This window comes from Dipodomys spectabilis, unplaced genomic scaffold (assembly GCF_019054845.1).
Source record: "Dipodomys spectabilis isolate Male_0828 unplaced genomic scaffold, ASM1905484v1 ptg000140l, whole genome shotgun sequence".
Taxonomy (NCBI): domain Eukaryota; kingdom Metazoa; phylum Chordata; class Mammalia; order Rodentia; family Heteromyidae; genus Dipodomys; species Dipodomys spectabilis.
The window spans coordinates 23,071,189-23,095,106 of NW_024870817.1; the positions used below are offsets into that span (position 1 = coordinate 23,071,189).

Sequence of the window (23,918 nt, forward strand, 5' to 3'; positions counted from 1 at the left end):
CACATAAGCAAAAAGAAAAAAGCCAGAAGTGGCGCTGTGGCTCAAGTGGTAGAGTGCTAGCCTTGAGCTGAAGAGCTGAGGGCCAGTGCCCAGGCCCAGAGTTCAGACCCCACAACTGGACCCAAAAAAAGCAAAAAAGAAAGAATGAATGAAAGAGAGAAAAAAAGAAATCAGTAGAGAAAAAAACTAGACAAATAATAACAAAGTCTTGCAACATCATTCTTAAGAAATTATTTTAAACAAATTAGACAACCAATACCTCTCAGTACATACAAAAACTCAAAATGAATGAAAGTTCCTGTGTACACATTAAAACTGTAAAACAAGAGGAAATACATATACAGCTTCATTTCCTGAGTTAACCAATAAATTCTTATATTTGATCCCCAAAACACAAGCAAAAACAACAAAAATCACTAGACTTCATTAAAATTGAAATTTTTCATGCTGCAAATCACATGATCAAGAAAATAAAATTATAATCCATTAGATAGTATTTCTCTAAATCATTTATCTGATTTGTGTGCCTATCTAGAATACATAGAGAACTTACAAAAAAAAGAAAAACACAATTCAGAAATAGACAAAAGGTCTAAATAGACATCTCTTCAAGAAGATAAGTAAATGGTCAGTAAATAAGCACAAATATCTAAGGTACAACCACACAACGGTTAGTACAGCTATAATTAAAAAATGCATGTTACCAAGAAGATAGAAAAAACTGGAGTCCATGTACTCTGCTGTCCAACCAAAATAGGCTAATCAGTTATCACATGATTTAACGATTTTATTCTTAGCTGTATACCAAAGAGAAAAGTATAAGTCCAAATTGTACAAACATATTTACAGCCATATTATCACATTCCAAAAGTGGAAACACCACAAATATATATCAACTAGTGAATGAAAAATAAAATGTAGCTTATCCATTCAATAGTACGTTAATTGGCCATAAAAAAGAAGTTCTAATCCACACTATGACATGGATGAATTTTGAATATATTATGCTAAGGAATAACTCATAAAAGTCTACATTCTATTCTAAAAGTCGTAATTCTATTGATATGAAATGTCCAGGAAGTATCCTAGTGGTCACACAGGACTGGAAAGGTTGAGGAAAATTTCAGTGACATCTCAAAGGTAGGAGATTTCTATCTAAAGTGATGAAAATGTTTTAAAATCAATTGTAGAGATAAATGCAACTGTGAATATATTAAAACCATTGAATTACACCCTTTGCATGGGTATGAGTTATATCTCCAAGTTCTTTGCTTCCCTTAAAAAATAATCAACTGCTGTATTTCTTGGAAAAAATGTTGCCAAAGTCTATAAATCCTTGTATCTTTACAACCTACATCACTCTGTCCCCTCACTTAATAAATCTATTATGAAAAAAGTAGGGAGAGATGGGGCCAAGGGGGTTAGCAAACCAAGAATTGCTATACTGACATCCTACTTGGAACATTTATATATTAGAGGCTATACTTTAACATCCTTTTATATAAATCACTGAAGTTTCTTCTGAAATTTGAGAAACTGGGTACTTAATATAACTAGGGGACCTAATATTCACGTACTGAAATTAGCACACATGAAAAAAAAATGTTCACATCTAACAAGAAAATAATGAATTGTGTATTTTGTTCAAATGATACAGGAATTAAATCACCTTTGACCATTAAAGAAATCACCATTGAACTGGGATCACAGAGGTGAGGGAGAGCAGATGCCTCCCACATAAATACTCTGTATGTTTAAGAGATTTTTTTAGAAAATAGTTTGTTAACATACGTAATGATTCCCTCCCCACAAGATTAATAGGTTTTCTGACCCCTGCAGGCTTAGGGAACCACTGCTATCCTTACTATCTGGCCATTTCATATCAATTGGATCATGCACTACATAGTCTTTTATGGTCAGCTTTTTTCTCTTAGTCTAATATACTCAAAGTATTATTAAATGTAGCAAGCAAAGATATGTGAAATTTTGAAAGATCTTTATATTATAGGTAATCAACTTTTAAAGTGTAGTTTTTGCCCATGAGAGAAGAGTACATAGTTCACAGGTAGTGAAGTTCCTAAGATCAATGCCACCCAGCCAATACCAACCAAGCTTTCTCTAGAACAATGTAATCATGGGAGGAAAACATAAAATGTATGAAAAACCAGATTCGTCTCTTCTAGCCACCTATGATTTCAAAAAGTAAATCACAGTTTTAAAGACTATTTTACTTTTAATTAGCATATATTAGCTACACAAGGCTATACACAATTTCTTTGGAATACTTTGTATACACACATGGGGATGTCACAATCAATCTCTGGTCCATCAGTCTTTTACCCTTCTGCTCCAACTTTAAAAACTGTAAATGCAAATATAAAAGAAAACAAGATGTCTTTGATAATCCTATCAAGTGTACAACTCTCCGACATTTCAATGAAACTTGAATTTTATTTTTGTCACAAAAGCAAAATGTGCTTTCCTTACTTATCCTCAGTTCAAGTTGTGATATACAATACCTTCTAAAATTCCTAAGCTTTGGAAGGCAACCAGTAATTTATATGTTTTGTTTCTGTTACTATTTCTGTTAATACCAAAAAGTTTAAAAGTTAATGAAAATTAGAGTCTGCCTTAGAAAATACAGGCAATTTAAGGATGAAATAAAGATTAATCATACGTTACAACCAAAGATAATCTTGCACTATCATTTATTTTCTTTATCTGTTATTTTAAGAGACTCTTCTTTGTCAGATTCAAAAGGAAGTATAAGATTTAAAAAAAAAAAATAATGACAAATAAGTACTGAAAGTAGAAAAGTAATTTGCCTGCATTTACCTAACTATCTGACTCTGGAGCCCACTTTCTTACCTACTCCCCTCTAGTAGCAGAAAACACACCTCAGCAGCTTCCTTTTTCTCCTTGTGTAACTCTTAACACGAGGCAAATACCACAATGTATATGGTTCACGGAACATTTTCTCAACTCTAAATGGTAATTTGTCCTGAGATTTAAGACTAAATATTTCTATTAAATTTTTCTTTAATCAAATAGAAAAATCATCTATTATGCTTCTTTTAGGCATAGGATAGATGCTAACTTGCATTTATAACATACCACTTACTTGTAAATTCTCTAAAGTATCTGGCTATATAAGTTGACAAGATTAGATATATATAAAGCTACAGGACTAACTGGGCACCTAGCTCATGCCTGTAAGTACTAGCTGAGGGGGTTGAGATCTGAGGTTCAAGGTTTGAACTCAACATAAATTCCAGAGGCACTTATCTCCAATTAACCAGCAGAAGCTGGAAGTGTAGGTTTGGTTTATGTGTTAGAGGGCTAATCCTGAGTGGAAAAAGCTAAGTGAGAACATGAGGCCCTGAGTTCAAGTCACAGTTCCGGTACACATGCACGCACGCACGCGGGCGCGCACACACACACACACACACACACACACACACACACACGCACAAAAACCCACGCGACTAAACCTCAAACAAGTATCAACAGCTTTAGAAAATAATTGTCAAACAAAGGAAGGAAGAACAAATGCAATCATGGTATTCAGTACAGATTATGTAGAAAATCAACTATGTAATTTGTGGGCAGGGATGGGAGGAGGAAACTGGGGGAAAGTGAAGGAAGGCATGACATTGTCCAAAAAAGCAATGTACTCATTACCTGACTTAAGAAATGGTAAGCCCTCTGTACAACACTTTAATAACAATAAAATTGTATTGTAAAAAATTGTCAAACAATGATAAAATACTCAGTGTTCCCTGGCCATAAACCTGATGGTTTTTCCTGTCACCTACCAGTCTCATTTGTCACCATTTTCAATTTATTCCAAATTACCTTATGACAATTATCACCACTGTTAGAGGATTCCCACAGCTAAAATGACTGCCACTAGCAATGGCTACCATTCCATCTCTGCTTAGTTGCTGCATATATAAGGTTACCAATATGCACTGTTTGATGAGCAAAACTCTTTAGTAGTCATATATACTGACTAGGAGTGAAATTCAGTGTTAGAGCACTTACCTAACATGCCTTCCACAGCACCACAAAATAAATGAATGTTGTTATGTATACCAAATTACCTACATTCAAATGTCTGGCCTGTGTCTTCTATTACCAGTCAAGTTAATATTCACTTTTGCCAGGCAGCAAGGGCTCACACCTATAATTCTAGCTATACAAGAGTCTGAGATCTGAGGATCCTGCCAGCCTAGTCAGGAAAGTCCTTAAGATTCTTATCTCAAATTAACCACCAAAAAGATAGAAGTGGATCTGTGGCTCAAGTAATAGGGCACTATCCTTGAGGGGAAAAAAAAAATCAAGGACAGCACCCAGGCCCTGAGTTCAAGTCCCAGGGCCAACCCACACACACACATACATACATACATACACACACACACACACACACACACACACACATCCCACAAACTGGACCTTACTTATCATAAAAAAATTAAAAATAAACTATAAAATGTAAGAGCTGAAGCTATATAAACTTTTAGAAAACACAGAATATATTCTTACTTTGAATTCTGGCAAAGGATTCTTAATGAAACCCACAAAAATAGACATCTAAGAGTTGATCAAATTAATCCCAGCTACTCAAATGACAGAGATCAGAGGATTATGATTCTGGGTCAGCTTGGGGGAAAAATAGGTTAAGAGACCCTGTCAACCAGTAACAGCTGGGTATTGAGTTATTCACCTGACATTCTAGTTATTCAGGCACCACAAATGGGAGGAGTGCAGAACAGTTCAGAACAGCCCAGAATAAATGTGAGACTGCGCCTGTCTGATAAGCACAAGGTATTGAGTTAAAACCCCAGTAAAAGCAAAAGATAACCCACAAAAGTGACAGAAAATTTAAGTCAATATCTGATAAAGAACTTTTATATAAAATATGTTTATACTTAGAACTCAATTTTTAACTAATATCTAAAAATAGCTAGGGATTTGAAAAGGCATTTCTCCAAAGATGTACAAATCACCAATAGTCCATGAAAAGATTCTCAAAATCAATAGCCATCAGGAGAGTATAAATCAAAACTACAAGACTGTACTTCACACAGATTAGGATTTGCCAAGGAAATGATCTGACAGTTCTTCAAATGATTAAACACAGAGCTACCATATGACCTAGACATTCTATGCTTAGATATAAACCCAAGAGACTTAAAAACAGGTACAAACAAAACTTTCATGTGAATATTAGAATAGCATTATTTGCAATAACGCCCTCCCCCACAAAAAAAGAAAAAAACAAGTCTCTAGCAAATGGTAAAGTGACATTACTTTTTTTTTTGATGGGGGGGAGGGCGGGTCAGAGGGCTTGAACTATGGACCTGGACACACTGTCCCTGAGCTCTTCAGCTCAAGGCAAGTGCTCTACCACTTGAGTCACAGCACCACTTTTGTTTTTCTGGTGGTTAATTGGAGATAAGAATCTCAAGGACTTTTCTGCCTGGGCTGGCTTTGAACCTAGATCCTCAGATATCAGCCTCCTGAATAGCTAGGATTACAGGCGTGAGCCACTGGCGCCTGGCATGACATTTCTTTTTATGAAGGGATGGGGGCAGTATGTTGGAGATTGAACCCAGGGCCTGGCACAGGCTAAGCACTAGCTCTACCATATCTGAGTTATGCCCCCCCACATTGCTAATTCCTAAAAGGATTCAAAGCCCAATGCTGAGAGGAAAAGAACTACTATACTGCTTCCTGAGCACAAGTCTATAGGAGATTCCTGTGGCAGTTTTTACACAGTATAGGAACAGAGACTCCATCCCTAGGCCCACATATGTGAAGTCAAAATTAACAGGACAGTACAAACTGTCTCAGTAAGGACAAATGAAAGTGGTAATTGACCTTGTTACAAGGTCAAATCAAACTTCCATGTCACTTTTTACAACCAACACTTACTGAAAGTGGAGAAACTTCCCTTTGTGATTTAAAAAAACATCTTATACGTTTTGGATTTGCATTCTTCCACTTTACCACCAAAACCTAGGTATAAATACAGGTTTAATTCCACCATAGAAATGTCCCTTTACCTTTATGGTTGGGCAATTCTGATTAAAGGAAGCAGATGCTTCCTTAAAGGATGCAAAGCTTCACAGACACTGGAATAAAAACATGACAGCATTCATTGTAGCTAGTTCCAGAACAGCTCTAACGTGGATCTGGGGTTCTAAAAAACAGCTGGCCCTCAAGCCCTACCGAGATGATTTCTACTCCAGTGCTTCCCCAGGGGCCAGGTAACTTTGATGAGATCAGTCAGCTGAGGCCAAGGTGACTAGGGCCACACAACAGGGGACATGAGAACCCCCTTTAAGGAACTAGGGAAAGTTCTTCCTCGGCAGAGGCTGAGGCTCAGAGCACAGCAGTCCCCTAGAACATAAAGCCTCCTCTCCAACTGAGATGGTCAGACTCCATTCCAGTGCCATAAAATGACCTCTATGAATACAGAAATATAACAATTACAGTTTCAAAGTAGAAAGAGAAAAAAAAAACCTTCAATCACAAAAATCTCTACCTCAGTATCAAAGTCATCCAACTTTGCTTGAATTCCTTCAAATGCTGGAGAATACAATTCATCTTCATGTATTAAACCATTCTGATAAGATTTAAAAGTCTCAGCTGAGGCCAGGCAGAGTAGCTCACACTCACAATCTTAGCTACTCAGGAGTCTGAGATTTAGGATTGTGGTTTGAAGCAGCTTACTTAGGAAAGTCCATGAGACTCATCTCTCATTAACCACCAGAATGCTGAAATGGAGCTGTGGTTCAAGTGGTAGAGCTCTAGCCTTGAGCAAAAAAGCTCAAGGGCAGCACCCAGCTCAAGCCTTAGGACTTGCATGTATACATGTGTATACACACACACACAAATCTATCTCAAATGAGCACAGTGGCTCATGTCTGCAATCGCATCTACTTGGGAAGCACAAATAAGAGGACTGAAATTTGAAGACGGTCTGGGTGGGGGGTGGGAGGTGGGAGGGTGAAAGCTAATAAGGCCCTATCTCACATAAGTTGTGTGTGGTGATATATGCTTATAGTCCTAGCTATGCAAAGGTAAAAAGAATTATGAACTTAGACCAGATCCAGGCAAAAAGCATCAGACCTACCTGAAAAATAACTAAAGCAAAAAAAGGAAGGGACACAGCTGAAGTGGTAGAATACTTGTCCTGAGTCCAAATCCCAGTATTACTAACAATAAATATAAATATCTCTGTTGGGACAAAATCTGCCTTGATGTAAACTCTGCCAATTAACTTTAGATTCTTTTTCTAAAGCAACAAATAATAAACTTACTCACTTAACCAACTAAGTATCTGATGGCAGCTCTATTCTCCTTTAGCCTTTTTCTGACTAATTTAAACTCAAGTTATTCTTCCTAGGACTTGTTTCCACATCCATGATCTTCCTGATTGCCTTCTCTGCTCACATTCTACTATGTTCAAACTATTAGATCAATACCTGAGTGATTAGAACAGAACACTGAAGTCATTCATTTTTAGGAACTGACCATTCAACTCATTAATCCAGCATATATTTTTCAGCTACTATATTACATTGATGGGCTCATATAAAGAAAATAACCATTACATTTCTTGGATCTGCTTTCAGCACTACTAAACATTAAGAATACTTCAAATTGTCTTTGTGGTAATATTAGCAATTTATTTTCAAATTTTTCACATATATCATCATCTCAAGCATGACTCTTATTAAAGCCAGGCAACTGAAATAAAACTGTGTTTCTTTTTTTTTTTTTTTTTTTCAGGTAAGGGGTAGGTTTATTCAGTAGACCTGCTGGGACCAGGCAAGGTTGGCACTCCACGTAGTTTTGAAAGGCCTGGCAATGAGAGAGAGCTGGAAAAGAGAGGAAAGAGCTAGAAAAGAGCAGAGAGAGGGGTAAGAACAGTAGCACTCACGTGGTATTCAGGTAAGGGGTAGGTTTATCCAGTAGACCTGCTGGGACCAGGCAAGGTTGGCACTCCACGTGGCTGGGAAAGAGAGAGGAAAGAGCTAGAGCAGAGAGAGAGCTAGAAAAGAAGAGCAAGAGCAAGAGCTAGAAAAGAACAGAGCGAGCAAAAGAGAGAGTCTGGGCCTGGGCTAGCCCTTATCTAGGGTATGGGTGGAGAAAGGTGTGGCCACATCAAATTCAGATGTGACCTCAGCGGATGCAGATGTGACCTCTTCCAGGTGTCCCAGTTGCCTAGGTAACGCAGGTACTGGGTGGAGACTTTGCTGCGAGAAGGGTGGATTCTGCTCACCATCCAGGAGCGGACCTTACATTCCAGCCTTTTAATAATCATGAAATAGGGCTCGGATTCTCTCTGGCTACTTCCTGCTGACAAGGGGCGTCGACAATAGGGGTAAAAGGCTGGAATTTGGTCTCCTCCCAGAGAAGGCAGTGAGCAGCAGCTGTCCCTTGGTGGTGTGAGTCCTTAGGTGAAGTCTGGAGAAGTCTCATGAGCATTGAGGGGCTGGAAAAAAAAATACTAAGCAGCAAATAAATGACAAGAGGAAGGACTTGGGGCTGAAAATGTTGGTAGAAATGTCCCTAGATACTTCTGACATCTGGCGACTAGGTAGAGAAGTCAGGGGACAAAGGCAAGAATATAAATTCCTGTTCCATTAATAGGTAGACAGGTATAGACATTGGCTGGGTAGGCTTCTTACTTCCACTGACCTCCCGGCTCTGGTTAATTTTGAAAGGGCAGGCACAAAGTAGCTGATGTGACATTATCTCCTCTTACTCTTCTCCATGTTCCCTTGTTCCCCAGACTGGCTGAGTCTAGGTGCTCATTGCTGGGATGGCTTGTCCCAGTTGGTATTCAAGATTTGAACTCAAGGCCTGGGTACTGTCCCTGAGCACTTCTGCTCAAGGCTAGCACTGAACCACTTTGAGTTACAGTACCACTAATATTCAAGGAGGTTTGAACTCAAGGCCTGGGCACTGTCCCTGAGCACTTCTGCTCAAGGCTAGTGCTCTACCACATTGAGTTACAATAGCACTTCCAGTATTTGGCTGGTTAGAGATAAGAGTCTTGAGCCATGCTTCCAGCCTGGCTCTTTGCAGGTTAGTTGGGAGATGGAGTCTTAGGGATTTTTCAGCCTGGGCTGGCTTTGAACCGAAATCTTTGCCACAAAAGCCCTTTATTATTTCCAATTAAAGCAACAAGGAGATCAAGTAGAATAAGTAGAGCTTACCTGGTTCTTATCAAGAATTGACCAACAAATACTCTGAAGTAACAAAACTCATTAGATGTGATGAGAATTTTAGCATAGATATGCCCAGTATTTTAGAACCATGTAGTCAGTAGTAGAATATACAACACAAAACAAAAAAGGCAAAACTCAAAACCTAAAATTTCGAAAACATTTAGACATCTTTGCTAACAAAGCATATCAGATGGTTGGGCCTCCGTTACCAGGGCCTGTGAAAAGAGCAACTTGTTAGCAAGGCACCTTAGAATAGATGGAGTAGTAAACTTAGTGGAAGGTTAAGGGTCAGATGGGGCCAAACCCTTAACCTACCATGTGGCCAAGATGGTGAACTCAAGATGGCGAATTTCTGAAAGAATGCAAAGAAACCCTGAACAAATAGATCAAGCCTACATTGGCTAGCCTTTGAGAGGGAACCTAGAGGGGGGTCCCTGGGACCCAGCCTGTGTCACACTCTTCAGTGCACAAGCCAAAATGTAGAAAAGAGAAAGGGAGAGATAGGGAAAGTTGGACATGAATGGCAGAGAGAGAGCAAAGAGAGCCCGAAAGTAAACAGACTTCTGATCATTTACCATTGCAGTAGCAAAAACTGTCGCAGACAGACTGGTTAGCAAAAGGCCGTCAGAACTGTGGGTATTCCTCAGAGCAAAAAGGGAAGAACAAAAAAAGAAAAAAGAGGAAAAAAACAGAGAAATCCCAGCTTTCCTGACTATATCCAAGTCACGGCACCATTTGTTAGGTTTTTAAAAAGAGGTAACCGAGTAAAAACTGCACCAGCACGCACGTGGTATTCAGGTAGGTTTATTCAGTAGACCTGCTGGGACCAGGCAAGGTTGGCACTCCACGTGGTTTTGAAAGGCCTGGGAATGAGAGAGAGCTGGGAAAGAGAGGAAAGAGCTAGAAAAGAGCAGAGAGAGGGGTAAGAACAGTAGCACTCACGTGGTATTCAGGTAAGGGGTAGGTTTATTCAGTAGACCTGCTGGGACCAGGCAAGGTTGGCACTCCACGTGGCTGGGAAAGAGAGAGGGAAGAGCTACAGCAGAGAGAGAGCTAGAAAAGAAGAGCAAGAGCAAGAGCTAGAAAAGAACAGAGCGAGAAAAAGTAAAACTGTGTTTCAATACCAAGTTCAATATATGGCACCTGCCTGAATATGTCCACTAGCCATAAGAGATGCCCCATCTGGACAAAAGGTTTTCTAGATAGTTTAAGAGAGCAGATCCATTGTGTTTACTTGTAGCTTTATAAGCACACTCTAATTACTACTATGAATGAGGGAAACCATGCAACCTATGTTTCTTTTGGTCTGCTTACTTGGCTTAATATAATTTTTTCCAAGTTTTTCTATTTCCTTAAAAATGGTACAACTTCACTTTCTGATGGAAGCAAAGAGTTCCACTGTGTATATATACCACATTTTCCTGATCAATTCATCCACTGAGGGCCATCTGGGTTGATTCTTGTTGAAAATGAAGTGTATAAGTTGTGGAGGAGAGAGGTAGGGAAGGAAAAAGCTGGGAGAAAATGAGGGAAGAGGTACACTGTTCAAAAAAAATGTACTCATTACTTGACTTATGTAACTGTAACCCCTCTTTACATTACCTTTACACTAAAGTATCTATTTTTTTTAAGTGCAGATGCACAGCAGCTGACACTAATTAGCACCGTAGGCAAAGGCAACCATCTCCAGAAGAATGTAGAGAGAGGGATTTGATAGTGTTAAAACTCTACTATGATTACAAGAATTGTTAAGAGGCTTGAGCCAGCCTGGATTGAAAAGAATAGTTCTTTCAAAAATGAAGAAAGGTTCCAGGGCTTTCAACTTTCTATGGGCAGGAAGCAAGCTAAAACAGCTATACAGCTACAGAGAGTCATTTCTCATTTAGGGGGAAGAAGGGAAGGACCTCCAAAGAGATTTGGACTCCAAAACAGTAACAGAGGAGGCAGAACTGGGTTCTAAACAGTTCCCCAAAGTAGGGGATCCTAGCAATATGGACCTCGTTTGATTTCAGAATTGCTGAAGACCAGCAGTTGCTAAATGCTACCCACTCCTCCTGCAGTTTAATGGTATTGTCTACTGAGAATGCCCTGTACCTGTCTAAAGAGAGACCTAGCACTTCTGTAAAGAAGGGGAATCTAATCCTCCCCACCGTTTTGAATATGACCTTGAGGGTTGTCTAGAACAACACAATATAGAAGTGACATATGACTCAAGAAACCTTGGAGCTTCCATTCTTGCCCTCCTGAGACACTGCTGCCATGTGTGACAATCCCAAGGTATTCCTGCTGAAAGGCCACATGAAAGAGAACCAATTCCTGGCTACACTGACAGCTGGAACTAAGGTACAGACACAAGTGAGGACATCTTAAACCATGCAGTCAAGCTGTCAGATGACTGATGCCAGTGAGTGACTCTAGGCAAATGCATTAAAATTTAAAAGGCCAGCTAAGTCTATCTCAAATAACAGAATCATGAACAAGTAACTGTTCTAAACTACTTCAATTTGAAATTGTTGCTTACTCTAGCAGATAACTGAGATAGTAATAAATAAAATAATGGTGCATCTTAACTTTGTTAAATATAATCAGCAGCTCAAACTTGCTTTTTAAAAATAATAATCCAGAAAAAATAGAACAGAAATTCATGTGGTTGAAGTGGATGTAAAATACCACAGATTAAAAACTACAATCACTTTGTTTCTGATTAATGTGTAAAGATACTTCTGAAATTTGACTATTACAAAGGAAATCCTCAGAAGCCTTTCCTACTATATATCCAATCTCTAGGATCAAAATTTTATATGAACAGAGAAGCAACATCAACTTATTGTGAATGTCACTAAATACAAGTCAATTAGGATGGATAACATTCTTGATACTACCAAATATAAACAAGAGCTGAGCATCAATGGCTTAAACCTATAATCCTAGCTACTCAGGAGGCTGAAATCTAAGGACAAAAGTTTGAAGTCAGGTCAGGCAGGAAAGTCCCTGAGACTCTTATCTCCAAGTAACCACCAAAAGGCAGGAAATGGAGCTCACGTGGTAGAGACCCAGCCTAGAGTGAAAATGCTCAGGGGACAGTACCCAGGCCCTGAGTTCAAGTCCCAGGACCAACAGACCAACAGACAGACAGACAGACAGACAGACAGACAGACAGACACACACACACACACACACACACACACACACACAGATGACAGGGACTTGTGGACCACTTGCCTAGCATATGCAAAGCCCTGGTTCAACTCTAATACCTCAAAAATAAATATAAAAATTACAGTAGTCACCATGGATTCCACAACAGACCAGAAACAAACCCTATCTACAGGATGGTTTTCCTTATAAATACCTATGATATTTTATTTATAAGTTAGATTCAATAAGAGATACATACAAAATAAAACATTATATTAGAACTATAATTTATTTGAAATTTGCAAATTATTTCTGAAATTTAGGATGATTATCCTAAACTGAGATTTTATAAAAATTAATGCTAAAAACGGATGGAGGCATGCCTCAAATAGTAGAAGTGCTTGTCATGCAAGTGCAAGGTCCAAGTTCACCCCCCCCACCACCACCTGCAAACAAAAAACCAAATGGCACCTAAGAATGAGGGTCATAAAGTAATTGTTTTAAAAAAAAATGTGTTGACTATATAGAAAGTATTTCCCTATTTTTAAAACTACATTTTAACAATTCAACTACTACATTTTAGCAATTCAACTACCAATCTGCTGGGGATTTATTTTTTGTTTTTATTCCCACAGATCTTCAGTTACTTCCAAATTTCTTTATGTACAATAACAAACATTTAGATTTTGGCCTGGCATGGGTGGTTCACACCAGTTACTCTAGCTACCAGGGAGGAAAAGATTGGGAAGATCATGTTTAAGGCCAGCCCAGGCAGAAAAGTTCACATGATTCCTTCTCAAGTTAAGAGCTGGGCACTCTGGGACCCCATCTCAAAACTAACCTGCACAAGCTAACTTAAAAAAATTCAGGAAGTGGTGCTGTGGCTCAAGCGGTAGAGCGCTCGCCTTGAGCTGAAGAGCACAGGGACAGCGCCCAAGCCCAGAGTTCAAGCCCTACGCCCGACCAAAAAAAAAAAAAAAAGAAAAGAAAAGAAAAAATTCAGAGCAGAATAAAATAAATAAGTACAAAAGGCAAGGGGAGGACTGGAGGTGGTAAGAGAACCTGACTGGCAAATGTGAGGCCTAGAGTACTGCCAAAAAGAAAGAAAGCAAATTTCAGACTCAAAAAAGAATAATTATTCATTGAACCCAGCATGTGTTACAGTAGCCAATAAAAATCAAGTAAACCATTGTGGTTAAATCATCTAAGGAGCCCATGCTCCGAAATTACTTTTACAACATGGCTCAAATGAAAATGCTTAGAAAAGAGTTCCTAACACATCAAAAAGAAATGTTTAAAAACAACAGCTGGCACTGTTGGCTCACACCTGTAATCCTAGCTACTCACAAGGCTGAGATCTGAGAATCACAGCTCAAAACCAGCCAGGCAGGAAAGTCCCTGAGACTCTTAACTCCAATTAATCACCAAAAAGCCATGAAATGAAGCTATTGCTCAAAGAGAGAGCATTAGCCTTGAGCATAAAGCTCAGAGACAGTGCCCAGGCACCATATGCACAAGCACACAATGAATATCAAATGGTAGTCAAGAAATTAGGATGCATGGAAAGCAAATGTGAAATATTAAAGTAGGATTTGAAAATGAAAATGAAATAATCAAAAAGTAATGATTACTACAGGACTTTTTAGATTGAAGTAGACAGTATCAAAAATCACTTGTTCATAGAAGGAAACAAAAGAACATACCACAGATATGAAAGCTTTACTTGAAGAGAAAGGGCAGCTGGATAAACATGAGAAAGTCATGGGAACTATTTTTGTTGTTTTTGTTTGAGGGGAGTTATTTGTTTGAGGACAGTATTCAGATTTGAACTCATGGCCTGTGCTTGCTAGGTGCACATTCTAACACTTGAATCATTCTTCCCGTTCCAACAAATTCAAAGGTAAAGGATCAGGTATACTGATGGTGCTGTAACCATCACCAAAATTAGAGAAGGACCATGAAGAATTTATACCTACTTTTTTTGTGTGTGTGTGGGTCACGGGGTTTGAACTCTGGGCCTGGGTGCTGTCCCTCAGCTCTTCAGATCAAGGCTAACTCTACCACTTGAGCCACAGCACCATTTCCGGTTTTCTGGTGGTTTATTGGAGATAAGAGTTTCACAGACTTTCCTGCCCGGGCTGGCTTTGAACCTTGATCCTCAGATCTCAGGCTCTGGAGTAGCTAGGATTACAGGTGTGAGCCACCGACACACAGCTTGAACCTTTCTGTAGACCTAAATGTGAAAGCATTTTATAGACTTGATAATCATTGTCCTGAGTGTATTCCTTTATAGAAGAAAAAAGAGGTTTATGTTTCATAATGACTAAAGACTTAATAAACTACTTTTCAGAATCCCAGCAACTACATTAATGGCCAAAGAGAAATGTGTCATACCTAGTAACATTAGATGGCACAAAAATAGTCTTGGCTAAGAAGATAGTATCTTTTTTTTTATTATTGTGAAAATACTGTACAGAGGGGTTACAATTACATGGGCAAGATTATGAGTACATTTCTTATCAAGCATTGTAGCCTCCTCCTTTGTTTCCCCTTCCCATCCTTTCCCATCCTCCCCCCGCCCCCCAACCCAATTTTCTTCCTCCCCCCCAACCAAAGTTGTAAAGTTCGTTTTTGACATAACGACTTGTACATCTCATTGTTGCAATGGGTGCACCTGATTCCCTAAACGATTTGTAGAAGACAGTATCCTGCCCTAACATGAGAACATTTTAGGGCTGGGATGTAGCTCAGTGGCAAAGTACTTACCTAACAAGTGCAACATCCTGGGTTCAATTTCCAGTACCAAAAAAAAGAACACTGTACAAAATGAATCATGAATGAATGACCAGATAGACAAATCAATAGCTATCATCAGCAGTGAATTATCTTATTTAGGAGAAGCTAACAAGTTCATAATGTTCTGGCTTCAAAGTATTTTAAAATAATACTCATTTGACAAATTATATTCGTTTAGAATGCCCATAATTTAAGAATTTAAATGTTCTACAAAATGGAAGTGAAACAAACAGGGGGCTCCTTAAAAAGTCAAATAATCAAGGGGAGGCGGTTACAACCCGGATCCTTTCAAATAATCATTCATGAAATCATCAGAACAGAGATTCTTTTTTTCCCCCTTCCAGGATCCTCAAATGAAAAACTCAGATGTATACTTGAGCCAGAAGTAACACTTCTATGACCACAAATTAATACTATTTCACTTGTGACTACTAATTAAAACTGCTATTTGCACATGGAGGTTGAGAAGCAACCAATAGTTAGAAACCAATTGCACTTGCTAAGCTTTACACCCATTAAGAGATCCAGTGTACTTTTTAGAGTTTAGATGTCGCATTCATTTACAGCAGATAAGGAACAAGTCAGCTGCCTTCCTCTGCGGGTTTCTGTGCCAGGCCCTTCCAAAACTGGGGATGATAAGGTGACTTCAAAAAGGAAAGCAACTCTTGTGGGGGACCAAACGGTATCCTCAAAGAACCAAGAGCCCTGGTGACGCACTAGGAGCATAGAAAATACTCCAAGGTTTACCTTGCTAGCAGCAGCTAGAAAAGATGTCGTCCACGTGCACTATTGTATTCCAGATATGTTTATATGTTTATTTATTTTTTACTTCTTTGATATCAGTTCTCTTAACCTCTGCCTAATTGGGGGGGGGGGCGCCTATGGTAGCATCTGGGCGCAATGCAAGTTTAATTAATAAAAACACAATTTTCCCCCCTAATTGCACCATCTCGGTGTCCTCGCCTCTCTCCTCCAACCTCTGCTGTCACCCCCACAACGCCGCCTCCCCGGGTCCCCATGACAACCTCACCCCAGGGCGGGCTCCCCTAGGTCGCCGCCCGGCCCCCGCCCCGGCCAGCTAGCCTGTCACACTAGTCGGGCAAGGGAGGGTTCCACCTGTCCCGACTCTGGGTCCCCGCTTCTCAGGGCAGGGCCGGGACCCCGCCAGGCGCGCCAGCTCCTTCCCCAGTGAGCGCACGACCCTCGTCGGCAGGTGATGCGGGGCGGAGCGGCCCGACGCAGAGCCCAGGCAGGCGTTCCCACCCCCAAGCCCCCACAGCAGTGACGCGGGGGGTGCCGGGGCCGCGGCCCCCACACAGGGGAGCGGCACCCCGCGTTCCCGGCCCCGGGGCGCAGGAGGAACCGCGGGGCGCGGGGGGGGGGGGGCGCAGCAACTCGGCTGTGGTCGCAAACAACGCCGCGTCGCGATGGCGAGAGACGCGGGGCCGACGCTCACCTTGAAAGGGTTGTTGAGATCCGGATCCGCAAACGGGTTACTGTCAAAATCCGACATCTCTCCGGCGCTCGGCGTCACCCACCGACCCAGGCGCAGAGAGAGGGAGAGAGAGGGGAAAGAGAGGGAGAGGAGACCTGGAGAGGCCGCCGCCCCCCTGCGCGCTCACGTCGCCGCCGCCGCCGCCGCCGCCGCCGAGCAGATCCGGGTGCAGCTCGCGGGGCCACCCAGCCGGCCGTGCCACTGAGCATGCCCGGTGCGACGTCTCCCGGCCCGCCCGCCGCGCCGCTCCCGTTTCGCGTCCCGTTCCTTCGGGCCTGGATCCAACGCTCCGGGCTTTGGCTACGACCGTGTAGTGTCCCGCAGCCACGGGGAACCGGGAACGCCGCGCGCCCTGCGCATCCGGGGCCGGGCTGAGGTGCGCGCGGCTGGAGAAGCTAAATGTGTTCGGCTGGACTCGATTCCAGGAACTAGGGTTTCACATCAGCTGCCGAACGTGACTTGGAGAAGGGACGGTGTGGGAAAGAAAGAGCCTACCCCCTCCCCATCCCGCCGGGCCGTGGGTGCACACCTGCGGAGGGGAGGGGCTGTGGGCTCCCGTCGCTTCCCGCGCGCGGCCGTAGAAACGGAGAAACAAGGGAAGCCTGTGCACCGGGGCCAAACGCAAGCCCCAGGGGGCAGGCCTGGTGCCCGCGAGTTTAGCGCACCCCTGACCCCACTTGGGAATCCCTTCTTCCCCTTCCTCTAGGTTGTTGCTAAATCATGGAGAGCAGCCTGGCGCGGCCGATCCGTGGAGGTTTGGGAAGGGGAAGGGATTCCATACCGGGCCCGGCCCTTGCTCCCATCCTTTCTTCCTACCCCAAAATAATGGAGGATGGCGGGGTGAAGGGGAGAAGGGAAAAGAAGAAGGCGGTAGTTGTCTCCACATCAAGGCCTTTAATACACACACACACACACACACACACACACACACAAATATCCATTTTCTGTTTACTTTCAAGCATCTGGATGTAAAATATACCCCTCCTTGACTTTTTTATTTTCTTCCCCACCCTGGAAATGATTCTTGAAAAATATGTGTCAGGAAATTTTTATCATTCCTTGCCCCTCCCCAGAACTTGTTCAGGTCATGGTTTTCCCCACGATTATCTTCCTTCTACCCTAATGGAGAAACACTATACACACTACACAACGCCAGAAATGACTTGGCGGGTGCCTGAGAATTGAAAGGACCTAGATTTAATCTTCCTTGACATTTTGAGAGGCTTGCAAAGTCGCCAAGGTAGTGATAATTTCTCCGCAGTATAAAAACACCTGCTACAGATGTAATGTGTCTTGGGTGGGATCCAGGGTGGGACTATAAGTTAGCAGCTTCTAGTGTCAACTAGTAAGTGGCAACAGACCAGAATGTTTATGGCAGAGTAGTGAGATTCTAGATTGGGAAAAACAAGCAACCTATGGTGAGCAATTGAGCAAACTTAATTGCTACTTGGTGTCTGGTTCAAAAGTGCTAAAAAAAAAACATTGGGTTCTAATTTCATTTTTGATAATTAATTACTTTGTGCTATACTGCCAGAATCTATAGAAGGTCAATTCATGATATGAGATATACAAACTTATCCTGTATGTATTTTGAGACTAAGAAATACTGCTTGAATGTCAAAAAATAATAAAGGGAACCAGCCCATAGTTCTATGCTGTGCCTCATTTCTAATGAGCTCAACCTAACTCAGCCAGTTCTCACTAATTTGACCCTCACTCCTTCCACCTTTCCTTGGAATGACTCAAATAATCAGTATCTATTAGGTATCTTCCATGGTCCAAGACAATAAAGATAAGCTGAGTCTGCAATGCAGGGTGGAAATTCCCAACTATGCTCTCTTTATAGCTAAAGATGTTAGCACTGCAGAGGTTTGAGACTTGTTAGAGAATCACTTGGAATACTTGTTATAAAATGCAGTCACCCAGCAGCTAGGACTGTGGCTCAACTGTAGAGCTCTCAAGCACCAGGCCTCAGAGTTCAACCCTCAGTTCTTTATTAAAAAAAAAAAAAAAAAAGATTGAGACACCCACCTCTCCACATCCCCATCCTTAATCTTGAGACTTCAAGGTTCTACAGTAGGAACCTTGTATCTATATTTATTTTTAATACCTGAACAGAAACACATTATTCTATATAAATGCATTAAATAAATTCTAGCATAAATACTGGGTTTTTTCCCCACTTAGAATTTTTGTCTTATGTTAAAAATGTTGTGTTTCTTTCAATATTGTTACATTATTATATTTCTCTCTTCACTATACCTTTCACATAATTATGTGGACAAACATTTTTTCATGCTGACTTGACATTATGAAAAAATGGGATAATTGTATAGATTTTTTTTCTGCAGCTTGTTTTTCTCAGTGATACTTGTGGCAGAGTTACTCAGCAAAATGTACTTTGGCATAGAGACAGTAATGTTTCTCATTCCAGCCTGCCCCATAAATATCTGTACCATGATTAGAGGTGGAAGAAGTTAAGAGAACTCTTTTTACCACCACCAAGATTCTAATAGTGGTGATGTGCTAACCACACTTAAGAATCCCTGATATTAGTATATTCGGGTACATTGTTCAAGGGTGAATTTACTCATTCATTAGCTTGCACGAAATTAGAGTTACAAAACATGAAAGCTAAAAGGAACCTTAACCTTTCTCTTCACAGAGGAAACAGTTTGGATAGGTTTAGTAATTTGCCTCGTAACAGAGGAAGTGAATGGGGGAACTGGGAACAGAATTCATGGCTTTGGCTCACATTTCAGACATTTGATTGATAGTTTGGGTGAGTAAGAATTTCACATAGGAAGAGAAAGTGCTGTACTCAAGGTAAGAATGTCAGCTCACAGTGGCCTTCATTTGCTGTAGGAGTTCATTTTGGTAGGAGTTGTCTCCAAAGAATAACAAAATCAAAACTAAAATGAACTCTGTAACTTGTGGGCAGGAATGGGAGGAGACACTGGGGGAAAGCGAAGGAAAGGGTGACATTGTCCAAAAATGAAATGTACACATTACCTGACTTATGGTAACTAACCCCTCTGTACAATACCTTAATAATAACAACAATAACATAGTTTTAAAAAATCAAGACTAGTTTTTGAGTTATGTATGACCTTGGTCATATCAATCTACCTTTCTGATCTGAATTTTCATACAAAATTACCAATCGAATTTTTCTTGAGCACCTAAGTAGTAGTCAGTTTTAGAAGCTTGGGATAAAGCAATATATCAGAATGAGACAGGGCCTGCTCCCAAGAAACTTCCTAAAAGGCTTCCAACACGGATAAATGGTATTTCAGGTCCTTAGGAAACTCAGTTTATTCACCTATGAAAGTGGTTCACCTCTCTCTAACCCTGTTTCTCATCTTCCTTATATGTCCCATGCCATTGTCATATTGCCTTTTCTCAGTCTCACAAATGTGTGTATGTACATCACTGGTACTAGGGAATGAACTCAACGCCTTGCAATTTTGTTGGTATTTATTTTTGGTCCAAGGTGGTCAAACTCCATACCTGATGCCTTTTTCTCTGTGGAGCACTGGTTATTGCTCTACAAACCCCTGTATCTTTTTTGTTGTTGTTGTTGGTCGTGGGGCTTGAACTCTGGGCCTGGGCGCTGTCCCTCAGCTCTTCAGCTCAAGGCGAGCGCTCTACCACTTGAGCTACAGCGCCACTTCCGGTTTTCTGGTGGTTTATTGGAGATAGGAGTCTCACGGTCTTTCTTGCCCGGACTGGCTTTGAACCGCGATCCTCAGATCTCAGCCTCCTGAGTAGCTAGGATTACAGGCGTGAGCCACCAGCGCCCGGCTCCCCTGTATCTTTTTTATACCAGTCCTGGGGCTTGAACTCAGAGCCTGAGTGCTATCCCTGAGTTTCTTTTGCTCAAAGCTAGAGCTCTACCATTTGAGCTACACCTCCACTTCTGGCTTGGTGGTGGTGGTTAATTGGAGATGAGTCTCACTGGACTTTCCTGCCTAGACTGGTTTTGAACTACATCCTCAGATCTCATCCTCTTGAGTAATTAGAACTACTGGTGTGAGCCTATATTGCATCAGTGTCTGGCATAACATGAGTTGTTAAAAGTGAAGTAGGAAGGCACAAAGGATTCTAGCTTTGAAGATAATAGGATGGGTTCTTGAGCCAAGGAAAATCATTGTCCCCTAGAAGCTGGAATGAATCCTCAGATGAAAACTAATAAGGAAGTAGAGTTATCAGTTCTTCAACCAGAGGGAACCAAATTCTGTTAATAACCCAAATGAACAAGGATATGAGTTCTCCCATGGAGCTTCTATGAAGGTGCCCAGCCCAGCTGGCACCTTGAATTTACCCTTGCAAAATCAGTACTAAACTTCTGATTCAGAATTACAAGGTAGGAATTTATGTTGTTTTAAGCTACTAAATTTGTACTAATTTGTTAAAGTAGAAAATACACAGCTCTTAAGTGTGGAAAGTGCAAGAAAAAACAGGAGGGACTCAGCAACCTAAGGAGATTTTTTTTTTTTTGCCAGTCCTGGGGCTTGAACTCAGGGCCTACGCACTGTCCCCGAGCTTCTTTTGCTGAATGCCAGCACCCTACTAGTTGAGCCACAGCACCACTTCTGGCTCTTTCTGTGCATGTAGTACTGAGCAATCAAACCCAGGACTTCATGCTTGCTATGCAAGTACTCTACCAGTAAGCCAGATTCCCAAGGAGATTTTTAAATCACAGACCTTTGGCTCAAGGAAAAAAATTCAAATAGGTCTAAGGAAGAAAAAAAATGTCATTTTACTTGTCCTAAGTGAACACATTTATGCCTTAACTTCTAACTGTGAAGTTCTAAAATGGTATTATTTTTAAAATAATATATAACTATCTTCATTTTGCTTCAGACTTGATGTTTATTTTCTACTCTTAAAGAAAAGCAGATCTACTCATCCCGCTTTACTCTGAAAAGCTAACCTATAGTCAGTGGTGCCTGTATATAACTTCTTTTAGCTCTGGCTCCTTCTACCCTCCTCCACTCTTAGGAAGTCTTCCTTATTCACCCAATTTCATAATAGTCTCAGAACACTTCTTACTCTGTTCTTTCATGAATATCTTCCTTTCTTATTTCCTCTATTTGTCCAAGTGACTTGAAGGAGATAATTGTATGTTTTCAACATCTGACTCAAGTATCTGACACAGTGTGGAAGGATGGATGGATGAAAGGATGTCAGATTCATTTGGGTATTATCTTGGCTTTCTGAGGTCCCTTTTTTTTTTGTCCATCGTGGGCCTGAACTCTGGGCCTGGGCGCTGCCCCTCAGCTCTTCATCTCAAGGCTAGCACTCTACCACTTGAGCCACAGCGCCACTTCTGGTTTTTTCTGTTTATGTGGTGCTGAGGAATGGAACCCTCATGCATTCAAGGCAAGCATTCTCCCACTGAGCCACCTTCCCAGCTCCCTGAGGTCACTTTTAAATAACTCTCACATTGTTCAAATTACCTTAGATTGTCTGAAAGCTTCATAATTTTGTTAACTATAGGAAAAACCCTAAAGGCCTTTCTGATACGGCGTTTATCCTTACCCCTCCTACTCCAGCTCCCTGCATGGGTTTATCTGTGCATCTGTTTCTCCTTATTCTTTTTTTTTCTTCCTAACTTATATTCTTGGCATCCAAACTTCTAGTGGGTAATCAAATTAGGTGAGTGGACTGTGACTAGCACATTTTTTACACTGTAGAAAATATCTAGGCATGTGACATGATAAACATAAAGTTCACAAAACCATTTCATTTGTAGTATGTATATGTGAGTGTGTCATACTTAAAATTTATTCCTAATGGTGGACATTGCTCTAAACAGAAAACTCCTTAGTAACAGCTTGATGTTTCACATCATTATTGCTATTTTTACTACTCCCAGTTCTTATCCTAGTGTTTGGCAAGACATTATAGCTTGTGTATTTGTCTGATGAACTAGACTGAATGAAGCTTACTTTGATGTTAAAGACTATATATATAGAACTACACTAACAGCACAAATACAAGCCCTGTGACCTTCCTCTGTCCTAGATAACTGCCTGTTCTCCTATAGGATCATAGTACATGTACTTGGTCAAACAAGGCTCTTGGGTTCCAATGGCAAGTTCTACTGGACCACCCAATCAATACTGCTATGGAACATCCCTGGGTTAAGAATTTGACTTTGATGCTAGCAAGAACCTGAAATATAAAGGCCCAGTCAGAACTAGGTAAGGCCAAGTCAGGTTCTAGGGCTTAAATTTTTTATTGTTATTATAAAGATGATGTGCAGATGGGTTATAATATCTGTCAGGTTCACCCCTTCCCTTGCTCTCTCCCAGTTTTTCCATTCCCTTCTACTCACAAGTTGTATAGTTCATTTTTTTTAAACATAGTGAGTACCACTGCTGCATTTGTTCAACCTTTGTCTCTCCATTTCTGTGCCCCCTTGCCCTTTCAAGGGCAGATAAATGAACAAACAAGACAGAAAGAAAACAAAACCACCAAGAAAAAACTTCTTGTTTCCATTTCCTAGAGTTCATTTTGATAAATATTATTTTATATGTTCAGAGGCTCATAGGCATTGCTCCTTTGTGTTCCTCTCCTCCTCCTTTGGTCTCACTATGTGTGAATAGAGCACATTTTAAGGAGCTACCCATTCTCAGAGTGAGGAAAGTGCTGGCCTGGCATTTACATCCTACCCTAACTTCTTACCAAGTTGATGAAATGAGATGAGCATGTGGGTTGTGATATTTTGTTTAGTTTTTATTTATTTGGCTGCAAAGGGGATTAAACCCAGAGCCTCACATATAATATACAAGTACTCTACCACAGAAATACACTCCTAGCCCTATCATGGGCTTTGAAGAAAGGTTGATGTGGGCTTGGCTTCCTGTTCTGCTGCTGCATTGATTTGGGTGTGGTTTGAGTGTGTCTCCCAAGGGTTTATGTGTCTAAGGTTTGGTCTCTTGTTTGGTGATATGGAAGGGGATAGGACCTTTACAAAGTGAACCTGAAAGGATATGGTATGGTAAAGGCCTCATAGAAAAATTGGTATGCAGCAAAGGGAAAGATTCTCTTTTTCACGATGAGCTTTGGTAGATTGAGCAGTTATCATCAACTCAGTGTATTGACCACCACCCAGCCACAAGTTTGCCTCACTGCCCATTGTCCAGCTCTCTGTTTCTCAAGCTCATCAACAGCTAATCCCAACCCAAAGCCAACCCCAACCTAAATAGCTCTTTCAAGTAACCATGTGATTATAT

At 40.9% G+C, this 23,918-nt stretch overlaps 1 protein-coding gene across 1 annotated transcript in view; it reads right to left on the minus strand.

The window, feature by feature from the left end:
• The window catches only part of Scamp1 (secretory carrier membrane protein 1), an 84,860-nt gene extending 68,001 nt beyond the window's left edge, over positions 1 to 16,859 (minus strand). The window contains exon 1 of the mRNA XM_042690909.1: positions 16,636 to 16,859. Within this exon, the coding sequence (XP_042546843.1) occupies positions 16,636 to 16,692 (57 nt within the window). The 5' untranslated portion in view covers positions 16,693 to 16,859. The remainder of the gene's footprint in view (positions 1 to 16,635) is intronic.
• Positions 16,860 to 23,918: the final 7,059 nt, after the last annotated feature.